Genomic DNA, 13389 nt, shown 5'->3' on the forward strand with positions numbered 1-13389 from the left:
CCGTTACTAGTGTTTTGAATTTTTTCAAACAATTGTATTCTATTAATGGAACGATAATGTTCCTTTTTTCGAAAGTTATAATCTGAGGATGGCTTATTGAGTAAGCCGAAAACGTTAGTTTTTCTCAATAAAAATTATCTCAGCTATAAGTAGGTGGTGTTATTTTGTGAATTAGATTAATTATTGGCTGAGCTAGTATCTGCTTTATTTTAGAATACGTCTCCCCTCAACTCTAGATCACTCTCCTGGGCACCATCCACCTTCCCACCACACATATACTCTGTTTTACTCCTGCTCACCCTCATGCCCCCCCCTTCCAACACTCCCAACCACCTTTCCAATTTAACCCTCAGCTCCTCTTTTGTCTCGGCGCACAGAACGATATCATCTGCATACAACATGGTCCAAGGCGCCTCTTCTCTGACCTTGTCCGTGATCACCTCCATCAGCATGTTAAACAAAAAGGGGCTCAGTGCTGACCCTTGATGTAAACCAACTCCCACCTTGAAGCACCGGGACACTCCAACACAGCTCCTAACCTTTGTGGCCACATCCCTATATAGTTCCTGGATCAATCTAACATACTTTTCAGGAACCAGCTTTTCCCTTAGACACCTCCAGAGCTCTTGTCTAGGCACTGTGTCATAAGCTTTCTCCAGGTCAATGAATGCCATATGCAGCTGTTTTTGCTTCTCCCAATATTTTTCCATCATTTGCTGAAGGGCAAAATGGCATCGACTGCCCGAAGACAAAGAAACACGACAAAGACAAAGGTCAGAGTGCGGGGTCGCCTAACTAGGTGAAGGGGCAATTCGGTGTGGGTTATCCTCTGGAGGTTTACATACATAACAAATACATAAACAATTCTCCCACGCTTAATAAAATGTTTAAAGTTTGTTTGTTTACAGATTTAGGCGTTGTACTGGCCTTCATATTCGCGTTGATCGTCGAGGCTTCCGATTCATTTGAGTTTGTCATCGTTCGGCTAGACTCTCCCTCCTCCTTCTCTAGGGGCTGTTCGGAAGTTGTTTTCGTCATTGTCTCCTTTTTGTCGGGTAGAGTCGTTACAGTTCCTTCGTCATAGCTAATTGTGCTTGGGTGTGGACTAGCACTAGCTGGGGATGAGTCTCTATTGTTTGTTATGTCGTTAACACTTGTCAATTTTCTTTTTGTTGAAGTCGAATCCTATTTGAATAGGATTTGTCTGTTTGTTGATTTCACATGGGTGTAGTTGATCGTAATGCCTTTTAATTACGTATCCATCGTCGAATTCAATTAAGTAATGTACACGACCTAGTCGTTCAACAACAATACCATATTTCCAAGGACCGGAAGTTGTGTAATTTCGGGATTGTACACGATTTCCCACACGATAAAATTTGTAGAATTTCGGTTGTTCGGTTATGTTCCTTTGGGAAGCTTGTGCCTGGGGTTTGAGCAGATCTAATTTTGTTCTTATTTTGTGTCCTAACAAGTTTTCTGTTGGACTTTTCCCGTTAGATAAGGGAGTCGCTCTATACCGGAATAGTAGTTTGTGGAGCTTCTGATGTAAAGTACCACTTTCATACTTCATACATTTGAGATGTGTTTTTAAGGTGTGACAGTATCTTTCAGCCTGGCCATTTGTGGCTGGGTGTCCCGGTGCTATTAAGTTTTGACGAATTCTGTTTCTCGAACAAAACTTTTGAAATTCTTGTGACTTAAAAATACTTGCATTATCACTTACTAAAATCTCAGGTAGACCAAATCGACCAAAGACTTCACATAGAAAATGAATTGTGATGGATGTGTCTGGTGCTTTCTTTGTATAGAATATTTCTGGCCACTTTGATTTGGCATCAACAACAATAAAGAAATAATGATTCATAAATGGTCCTGCATAATCGATGTGTATACGTTGCCAGTTTTTTGTAGGCGTTTCCCATTTGTGTATTGGGGCTTTTGTTGGGTTTTTCTTAATGTCACAGCACTCTTTGCAACTTTTAACCTTATTCTCGATATCAGAGTCAATATTACGCCAGTAACAGTAATTTCAGGCTAGGGCCTTCATTCGAACGATTCCTACGTGTGTAGAGTGTAGCTCTTGCAGGACTGCTGGCTGTAAACTTCTTGGGACAATTACATGGTGTCCTCTAAACAGAATTCCGTTGTGTGTGGATATTTCTGGGTCGTACATATGGCCATTGACAATGTCATTTTTGATCTGTGATAGTTCCTTATCAATTGATGATTCTCTTTGAATTTCTGTGGCGGGGATAGTTGCAGTTGAAATATGTTTAACAACGGTGTCGTGATAAATATCATCGTGGTCTTCTGTCTGGGCTTCTTTTCTTGTCCTTTTCGTCAATTTTATTCTTCTCGCCAATTTATCCTTGCTGCCAATTTTATCCTTGTTGCCAGTTTTATCCTCGTCGCCAATTGTTGTGTCCGTAAAATAAACGATTACTGTTAACGTATATAAATAACTTTATTAGAATAGAACGTAACAGCGGGTAATACAACGTAACGTTTGTGCCTCCAGGTCTAAGTGTTACAACAGCTAACGCACGACTGCCCGAAGACAGACAAAGACAAAGGTCAGAGTGCGGGGTCGCCTAACTAGGTCAAGGGGCAATTCGGTGTGGGTTATCCTCTGGAGGTTTACATACATAACAAATACATAACACTAATAAAAATGCAAGACTGTGTATATATGTATTTTTATTATTACATATAAATAAACATAGTAAGAAAGTATATATTTTTTTATTTTTTGGGGTCTCCAGAACGAATTAATCAAATTCCCATAAAAAACTATGGTAAATCGATAATCGGTTAACGAACAATTTGGATAGCGAACAAAGTCTTGGAATGGATTATGTTCGTTAACTGATCACCCACTGTACCAAGAAAATAAACTTTTATTTAAAAGAAATCCATCAAGTACTACATAAATTTATTTAAAAATTTAAAAAGTTTTGATTATTTTTGATCATTTATATTCTGTTGCTGTTTTTAAAACTTTGATTTGAATACCAAGAATTTGATATACTTAAAATAGTGAAATATCCTCATAATCATTTAAATTTGATTTGAATTTGAAATCTGTAGGGGGCTCGGATATGGATGCCAGACCCCGTAAATGTATGGAAAGGAGCTGAAGTTGTCGAAGGGTTCAAAAATAATACTCTTGTAATAGAATATGAAAATGGCCAAGTAAGTTCTATTTATCAATAAATAATTAAAAATATTTAATTAGTGTAAATTAATATAGTAATTTATTGTAGAAAGAAACACTTAAAATTACTTCAAATGATAAATTGCCTCCTTTGCGCAATCCTGAAATTTTGGTAGGAGAAAATGACTTGACATCTTTATCCTATTTACATGAACCTGCAGGTAATTGTTTTTTCTTTAACGTTTTAAAAGAAAATTTGATGTTACTGTGTTTTTATTTAATTGAAGTTTTTAATTTAATTTGTATATTTTCAGTTCTATACAATCTGCAAGTTCGTTTTTGTAATCTCAATGCTATTTATACATATTGTGGTATGTATCTAATTATTAGAAATTATTTTTAAAACAAAAATGAATATAAATAATAATAAACAGAATATTCCCCTTGAATCTCCTCAGTTTTGTGGATTAATTTTGGGAAAAGAAATGCTTTCAGATATCCAGTTTGTACTTGATTTTGATCCATGTTTGAGCCAACATGTTAGGAGTCACACTGTTAATGACATTCAAGTTTCCTGTACATAGAACTCTCATGTCTGACACATGCTTACATGCAATTTTTGATCCATCTACAAAGAAAAAAGTTGAAAGGGGTGATGTCAGGTGATTAGACAGGCCAAAGATGGAGCTGCATCAACCATTCCAGCAATCTAGACCAGGGATGGGCAACCCTTTTCTACGTAAGGGTCGCATTTCAAAACTTTTGAACTGACGCAGGCCGCACACACGAGAAAAGAGGGGGGAACTGTTGGTAAATCACAATTCTTTATTCATATATAATTATAAATTAGCATAGGTATACTTAATATAGCTTCTGGCACCGATCTAAACGTAATATATCGGAAATATTTGGTTAAATATCAGTCACTGCTGGTTTTAAATTAGTTTCAATGTGTCTGTTAGTCGGTTTCTTGTTTTAATTTTTACTAAATTCATTGTGAAAAAACTTTTCAAAACTTTTCACAAATATAAGTTGTAGAAAATAACGTTTGAATTTTTGTCGAATATCTCATTAAGCTGGGAAATTGATATATTTATTCATACTTTATGCCACGCGGGCCACAAAAAATATTACTGCGGGTTGCCCATCCCTGATCTAGACCATGTGGCAGCAGAAGTCCATATAGCCATTGCACAGCAATGGTGGTGGACCTTTCAAATATATGGACATGAAACTTGCTTGTTATTAAACATACATACTAGCTTTTACTATACAACTGTTATACATTTACCTTCTAAATTAGTATTGATCAGCATCCTTTGGCACAACAACTGCTCAAATGGATTTTACAGAACAGTTTAAAAGTGTGGAGGTGTAAGGGGAACACTCTATCATGTTTTTTAATATCATAGACATTTTAATAATTAATATTTAATATGACATATAACATTTAATATTTCATTATTAAATATTTTGTCAGGAATTGTACTTGTTGCAATTAATCCATATGAAGAGCTTCCCATATATGGAAATGACACAATTATGGCTTATCGTGGTCAAGCAATGGGTGATCTTGATCCACATATTTTTGCAGTTGCAGAAGAAGCATATACACAAATGGAAAGGTTATGAAATATTTGAGTTATATATATAATCATAAAATTTTAATAAATATTTTTTTATAAAATTAAAGTAAAATGTAATAATAAAACATAACTTAAATAATCTAAATTATTGAATGAAAAAATTAAGCATAAATTTCTGTTATGTACAGAGTAAGTCAAAAAGGTCTCCCCTATTTTGAAAAATCTCTATACACATTGCCTCTATGTAAAAAACTGTAAAGTTTTTTGGTTTCTATGGATGCTGAATATGTCCACTATGGACTAGATTACCACACAGCATGTCTTTGTGGTAATCTAGTTCCTGCCACAAGCAGCTCGTCTACTTAGATGGTTTCCATGTCAATAACAATGCATTTCTTCAGCTTTATTATGTCAGAAGGCAATGGTGATACAAACACAATGTCTTTAATGCATTCCCAGAAAAACAAAAGTCAAGGAATGAGATCTGGTGACTGAGGAGTACAACTGTAACAATCAGTTGTCATTGGCATACATATCTGATCCAGCTTTGTGGCAGGCCATGTTCAGATAGGCACAAATATTGTGATGAAAGGGCAGAGGTGCTCTGTCATGTTGGAATATGAAATTAGGGTGGTCTTATAATTGTGGCATAGACCATTTTGTCAAAAAGTCCATATAAAACATCCAGGTGATTAGTGGTTTCTTGAAACTGTCTGTACCACGCATGAATTGTTTTGCTTGTTAGTGGCTGCTTAGCTAAACAGTAATGACAGACTTGCTAGCATGGAACTGGAGAACAGAAAAATGCCTTCTCTGCTGCAGTGAATACCATTTTTATTCTATTTCATCTAGTGGCAATTCCATGTAGCTATCTGTGGCAGGAGAGAGAGAAATTTTCAGAGTTTTTTGTGTTGATGTGCAGTTTTGTTCATATAAATCCATTAGCTATAAAGTATTGATTTTCAAAGTTGGGAGACCTTTATGATAACCCGTATAGTTATCAGCTAAATTATTATGACTCCTTACATTTTCAGAAAAATTTAAATGATTACAAAAAATATTTGAATTTTTTGAACTAATGTGCAGTGTATTTCATGTTTTTGCTCTGTTTTTTTTAGCTTAATTCACCACACTACACCTTTATTTGTTGCTGAGATGGTTTTATTGAAAGAACTAACGTTTTCGGCTTATTCAATAGGCTATTATCAGGCTACAATCATGTACATATTACTAAATTAATTTTTAAAGGTTTTGACGTGAATTATAATGCACTTATATAATTTTTTTTTTTTAATTTAATTTAATTTAATTTTGTTCTGTATTCTATCCATATGTCTTGGTTAATTTTTCTGTTTTTTAGATAATATAATAGTATTTGATTTTATTGTTTCAAGGCAAGATAATTTTTCATAACTTTAAGTCATTTCTCCTTAGTAATCATAAAAAGACACTTCACACCAACAATCATAAAATAACACAACAGTGTAGCAGTGTTACAATTACAATTTATTAGCGTAATTAAGAAGTACTCACTAGTACTTTCAATGGCTTACAGCAGAGATGGGCAACCCGCGGCCCTCGGCCCGCATGCAGCCCGCAATAATACTTTTTGCGGCCCACATGGCATAAAATGTGAATAAATATATCAATTTCCCAGCTTAATGAGATATTCGACAAAAATTCAAACGTTATTTTCTACAACTTATATTTGTGAAAAGTTTTTTTGCAATGAATTTAGTAAAAATTAAAACAAGAAACCGGCTAACGGACACATGGAAACTAATTTAAGACTAGCGGTGACTGATATTTAACCAAATATTTCTGATATATTATGTTTAGATCGGTGCCAGAAGCTATATTAAGTATACCTATGCTAATTTATAATTATATATGAATAAAGAATTGTGATTTACTGACAGTTCCCCCCTCTTTTCTCGTGTGTGCGGCCTGCGTCAATTCAAAAGTTTTGAAATGCGGCCCTTACGTACAAAAAGGTTGCCCATCCCTGGCTTACAGACACCATCCTCAGGCAAAAAAACAAATCGAATATAATTAATTTTTAAACATTTGGTTATTTGAATGGGCTTTTCTAAAAATTAACCAAGGCACATGGATAAAATACAGAACAAAACTAAATTAAATTAAAATGTTTTTTTAAAAATTATATAAGTGCATTATAATTCACATCAAAACCTTTAAAAATCAATTTGGTAATATGTACATGATTGTAATACGTATATAAACACAGAATTACAAATTAAATTGTTTGAATAAGGTTAACCACAATTGCGGGATTTCTATGGTAGGTTTACTGCATGGTGTTACAGCAAATATATAAAGGCTCTTCAATATAAATAACTCCCTTCTATCATTACACTGCTTAAGTAATTAATTTAGTGTGGGCCCAAAGCAGTAGATAATTTTGGTCTAGTATCTATTTAGATACTGCGTGTTGTAATGGAATTTTGTAGACTCCCAATTTTTCATTTAATGTGATAGTGTCTCAATCATTACATATCACTCTTTGTAGTGTAGGTTAAGGGCAATAGGCAAAGTAAAGCTATGATTCCTAAAAAGATGTGCTATTCTTAACAATATGGGGCCCAAAAGTGGTGTTGGGGGTTGTACTACCCTTAGTTCACCCTTGGTACAGAGGAAAGTCTGCAGGAACAACTTATTTTTGCTCAATTATAGAGATAACGAAATCTGGAAGGAGAATAACCAGCATTGCATACAGCCCTATGAATATGTTGTAATTCATTGTTTACTAATGTCTGGGTGGATGGGAGAAGGAGCACTATGAATATGTTGTAATTCATTGTTTACTTATGTCTGGGTGGATGGGAGAAGGTGCACTCTGTGAATAAAAGAAGTAATTGCTAAGTTTACAAAGTGTGAAGGCTGGAATGCAGTTGTTGGGATAATATGTGGCATTCTGTTATTTTTATGGTATACAGAAAATAGCAGTTTAGGCAATCTGTATTTTTAGATCTAAAAAGGAGAGTTTGGCATTTAGTTCTTCCTCCACAGTAAAGTTGATAGATGGATATATAGAAGCTAACATTTTAATGAAGCTGTCTAATTCCTCCACAAAGCCATTTCATGCAATCAAGATATCATCTACATACCGTAAATACAGGATCAGAAAGCAGAAAGTCAAAGGAGTGTCGAAAATACTATAACACCATGCAATGAACCTACCATAGAAATCCTGCAATTGTGGGTAATCTTAATCAAACAATTTAATTTGTAATTCTGTGTTTACATATGTACTACAATCATGTACTGTACATATTACTAAATTAATTTTTAAAGGTTTTAACATGAATTATAATGCACTTATATAATTTAAAAAAAAAATAATTTAATTTTGTTCTGTATTCTATCCATATGCCTTTGTTAATTTTTAAAAAAGCCTGTTAAAATAACCAAGTGTTTGAAAATTAATTGTATTCAATTTATTTTTTGCCTGAGGATGATGGCTGTAAGCCATTGAAAGTACTAGTGAGTACTACTTAATTATGCTAATAAATTGTAATTGTAACACTGCTACACTGTTGTGTTAATTATTTTACATTTCTCCAATGTTGGGGATTCACAGAACATTATATACCAGTACATAGTTAAAAGATAGGGATTGCCAAAAGTACATCATTACACATAATGGGGAAGAAGGTCAGTAATGACTCAAAAACTATGCATGTAATTTATGAATAATCCTAAACCAGAATTTATGATAATCCAGTATCTTTTGAAAAGTAGCCAATAATCTGGAATTGTTAATAATAATGTGGCATGTTAGTATTTGATGAATTAGAATTTGTTTCAACACACAGTGTGTGTAAAGAAGTTGCATTGGTCGCATGAGTGAAGGCAACACTGAACACAGTCTTGCATTAGTGCTCACTTAGAGTCCATGTATTGGAATTGAAAGACAGAGATCACAACTGTGTGATTTGGTACAATCCTTTGTTTTCAAATGACATAAGCAGTTTTTTCTTTGTCGTATTTTTGTACATGAAATAGCTAGGACATTAAAACAACAGTGTGCTAAAGATTTCAGGTGGAAATTGAGGGTAGAAATCTGCCATTCATGTTGCTTCATGTTGGGAAGTCAATCTAGCATGTATAGCTTTGTGAATTGTATGTATGTATGTATGTATATATGTATATATATAATACATGAAATATATGAATAATTATGAATGCTGATTTTATGGAATATAGTAGAGCGTCGATAAGTGGAACCAATTGGGGACTGGGGTCCTTCCAGTTAATGATTTGTTTCAGTTTCCGACTTTGTACGAAAAAATACATTAACCTGTCCGATGTTCAAATTTTTCTCCGTTGCGTGTCGCTTCCTGTTGAATTTTTCTCCGTTGCGTGTTGCTTCGTGTTGAATTTTCGTCGATTTTAAGCCTAACGAAAATTTTTATAATAATCATCGAGGCTATTGTATCGTTAAAAATTATTTCTGCATTTTGTACAAACAAAATAAATATATTAAAGAATATAAAAAACATGAAAATTATACTTTAGAAGTAAATTTAGTATCAAAAACATTCGATTCAGCACGACACAGTCCGACTGAAAATCGTTCCACTTTCCGGCCATTCCACTTACCGACGTTCCACTTATCGGCGCTCTACTGTAATATGTTCATTAACATTTTTGTAACACATTACTCTTAATTAATCATATTACAGTATAGTCATATGCTGTATCATCTTCACAACTGAAGAATATGTATTAACAAACTATACATCAACATGTGCTAGTATAAAATGTACAGCAATGTCAGTGACATTCAGATCATACACAATCTATGTATAGAAAATACTATAAGATGAAATCTATTTCTAATTCATTAAAGTACATGCATATGAATTAAATTACATTTTATACAACATTTCAACACTTATTTGATGTAGATTAACTGTATTGAATCTATTTTGCTGTTTAATTTCATTTAAATTAATTAGAAGCAAAAATGTGGCATTCCTACCTGCCATCTTAGCTATTGAACTTATCCCTGTCCAGTATAAAAAACACTTCTGAAAATAACTGAGTTGATATTTTTTTCAATGATTTCAGATTTTTAAATTTTTATTTATTTATGATTATTTCTTAATTTTGTTATTAATGGAAGGATTATTGTAAATTTAATTTTGGTTAGGAGGTCTGATGCCAAATAAAATGGAGTCTAAGAGAGAAATGTTACAAGTAGACAAGAAGATAACAAAAAACTGTTTGATTAAATGTTGTTGGTTTAATTTTCAGAAATGAATACCCATCTCTGAAAGTATTAACACACGAAATATTGTTTACTGAGAAAGTGTCTCATATTAATAACTTTTATGTAAATAAATTTATTTACTGCTTTATTTCCCTATTTACTTGTAATGTAGCAACAATCTTTTTATAGTAACTATTTTGTTGGGTACAACTAGTTAATCAAATTTGTAAAAATGCAAAAAATTTGACAATTTGACATTTTCAATAATCCAGCATCATTCTGGTCCATTAGTGCTAGATTAACGCTTTTATTGTAGTTTATCATGTTTTCTTTATTTATAGAATGTTTTTACAATGTATATAATATATATGTATATAACATCTGAGATTTCATTAATGTTTTATAATTTATTTTATTCTTCCTTTAGAGAAAGTAAAAATCAGTCTATTATTGTGAGTGGTGAATCAGGAGCAGGTAAAACAGTTTCTGCAAAATATGCAATGAGGTACTTTGCTACTGTTGGGGGTTCTTCAACAGAAACCTGTATTGAGAAAAAAGTATTGGCTTCTAATCCTATTATGGAAGTAAGTATTATAGAAATTATTGAGTAGAAAGGTATTAATTTTATACAGAATAAATTCTTAAATGAGTGAATTATTGCATTCAGATATCTGAAATCCAGAATTATACTTAAGTTTATTGATTTGATATTCACATATTACTTTAATTTCATATTTCCATCTTTTAATTTCTTAAATAAAAGTTTAATCAAATTTTTATTCTCAGGGTCTTATTTTGAAGTTAAGAATAAAACTTAATGAAAGTACAAATGAATTTTGTTATTAGAAAATAAAGATTGAGATATCTTTACAAGTCTTTATGACAATTTTAAGTCTAAAAAACACACTAAAATAAAGAAACTCATGAAAACAAGAAGATAAATGTTATTGAGACCAAAGCTTTTCAAATCTTAGATCCTCCAAAAGAAAATTTTATTTAAAACAGTTTAAAGAACTTCTTGTTCTGATATTTCAGAATGCAGCTAAAAACACGACATTAAAATGCTTGATCTACTATGTCTTACATATCTAGTTTACAAGTTTTTAGAAATAATAAAAACTACAAAAATATAAAAAGGAATCAGAAGTAAACAGATTTTTAACTGAATTTAGGACCATAAGTCAAATGTGGTGCCCTCTTGTTAACCAGCCGATTCATAAGTCACAGTAAAGATGTGATTTGTTCTCAAAACATTTATCTTATTGCTTTTATAGATGATTTTATTTAAATAAAGGTTTTTAAATATAAATGCATATAAATATTAATTGCATGTGAAATAGTTATTTAATAATATAGTAAATTTAATACATATAAAGAATAAAAATTTAAATCAGATTAACTATTTTATTCATTGATTGATACAATATTTGCCCTTTAATCATAAATTGAAGACAAAGTAATAAGTAAAAACTAATAATTAAAATAATTAAACTGATCAGAACATTTTAAAACAGAATGTAGAACTGAAAAATAGCTTTTAAAAGTTTTGAAATATTTGAACATTTTATTTACATAGTTTAAAATGTTCTAATTTTTCAATTACAAAATGTTCTGAAGGTAGATGATAAATTTTATGATTGGAATCTACACAAAACTTAAAATATGTTTCTCTGAATCTTATGATTTAATAATGCGTTTTTACAAGATGTTCTTTATATTAAAATTGTTATAGCTATAAAAATTCTTTAGGAGTGCATTGAATATTTTCATTTTGTTTCTTTCCAGTTGTGTTACATCTTCCTAATTACTAATTTTTTTGTATGAGTTACTTCTTGTTACAGAAAGCTCTAAAACACTTGAAAGTTTTCTATAAAATATTATTCTGTCATAAATTGTGAAATATATTTGACAATTTATGACAGAATAATATTTTATAGAAAAGTTTTAAGTGTTTTATATATGTTGTTGTTATGGGTATATTGATTGATATGATGTGGCTAAAATGAAATGTTTTTTTGCAACAGTGTTTAGTTAAATGTCAACATGACATGAAATTAACATGTACTAGCAAAACTATGGCTTCAGGAGCAGAATTCCAAAGATTTATTTCTATATACAGTTGAATCTGTCTATATTGAATCTCATTGGAACAAGAAAAAATTTTTTAGATATAGAAGTTCTTACACAGCCTCTATATCTCATGGTAATAGGTTTGATTGGAGGTATAGTATTTTATTAATACAATAGCAAGTACAGTACATTCATATGTTAGGTACATAACATTTTTAAACATAAATAAAACATTTTTGACATACCTTAACAGTAATAGTTTGTCAATAGTTTAAAAATTCTGATTCCTGATGCCTGACTTTCTTCAATCAATAAGACACAAATCAAACTTGTAGTCAATTGGAGAAAGGCAGCATTAATTGCAATTATGTACTGTATTGAAAGAGCTGTTTCTCAGCTACAATTTATGCTATCTGAATGTAGTTGCTGGGCTTTGAATTTGTAATAGACACTTCAGTTCATAATTTGAGATATAGGTTTTGGGAGAAAATTATTTGAGATAAACATGAAAAATATATTGAGTTTATGCTGAAAAAGCATGGCAGAAAAATGAATTTTGAGATAAATATGTTTGAAATAGACAGGTTCAACTGTAATTCATTAAATATGGCTTATGAATATAATTTAAAACTTAATTTTAACTAAGAAAAATTATTTACTGCTCCCTATGCCACACTTCCTTTTTTATCTTTGAGGGCACAACCTTTCTGCAACACCAACCTCTATGGCCTTTGTTTCTGCATGGAACAGGACAGCAAGCAAGAAGTTCACTTCCTGTACCTGTAGCTTTACTTATCCAATGGATGCATCTCAACTAAAGTCTACTGGAAGCCTACACACCACCTGATCTTTATCCCTGCCCCTTTCCATGATATATTTGGTCACCTTTAAGATGCTGGCTTCTGTGCCCTAATTTGTCAAGTCTTTACCCATTTGTCTGACACTCAAGAGAGGAATAAGGAATTCCAAACTACTGCCCAGTACGCCTGATTACATGGCTACTCTCTAAATACCATCAAAGATCTACTGTATTTACTCAAATATAAGACAATGTTTTTATTCATTTTTCACTGCTTCAAAAACCTAGGTCATCCTATACGCTTGAGCGAAGGATTCTTTTCATTTTTGCAATAAATTTTGTGAACCATGTATTTGTACTTTTTACTGGATTCTTATCTTCTGGTGTTTAAAAACAAAAGTATTTTATCTGGGTTATTTGAATTGTTCTTGTATATTGTCAGAGGTAAAGATGAATAGCAATAGGAAAAGTAAAGCTTTTGAATTGAATTCCAAAATTACACGGGAGTCCAATATAAGTTTTAATTCATTCCCACGTGAAA

The 13389-nt window shown here is 32.0% G+C and overlaps 1 protein-coding gene across 2 annotated transcripts in view; it reads left to right on the top strand.

Moving 5' to 3' along the window:
* LOC136985734 (unconventional myosin-Va-like) overlaps nucleotides 1-13389 on the top strand; it is a 162929-nt gene that overhangs the window by 12132 nt on the left and 137408 nt on the right. For both annotated transcript variants that reach the window (XM_067283071.1, XM_067283073.1), the window contains exons 2-6: nucleotides 3091-3195; nucleotides 3267-3378; nucleotides 3472-3528; nucleotides 4638-4782; nucleotides 10407-10563. In XM_067283071.1, the coding sequence (XP_067139172.1) occupies nucleotides 3091-3195; nucleotides 3267-3378; nucleotides 3472-3528; nucleotides 4638-4782; nucleotides 10407-10563 (576 nt within the window). The remainder of the gene's footprint in view (nucleotides 1-3090; nucleotides 3196-3266; nucleotides 3379-3471; nucleotides 3529-4637; nucleotides 4783-10406; nucleotides 10564-13389) is intronic.

The sequence above is a fragment of the Centruroides vittatus genome, unplaced genomic scaffold (genome assembly GCF_030686945.1).
Source record: "Centruroides vittatus isolate TY-2023 unplaced genomic scaffold, ASM3068694v2 contig_976, whole genome shotgun sequence".
NCBI classification, from domain to species: domain Eukaryota; kingdom Metazoa; phylum Arthropoda; class Arachnida; order Scorpiones; family Buthidae; genus Centruroides; species Centruroides vittatus.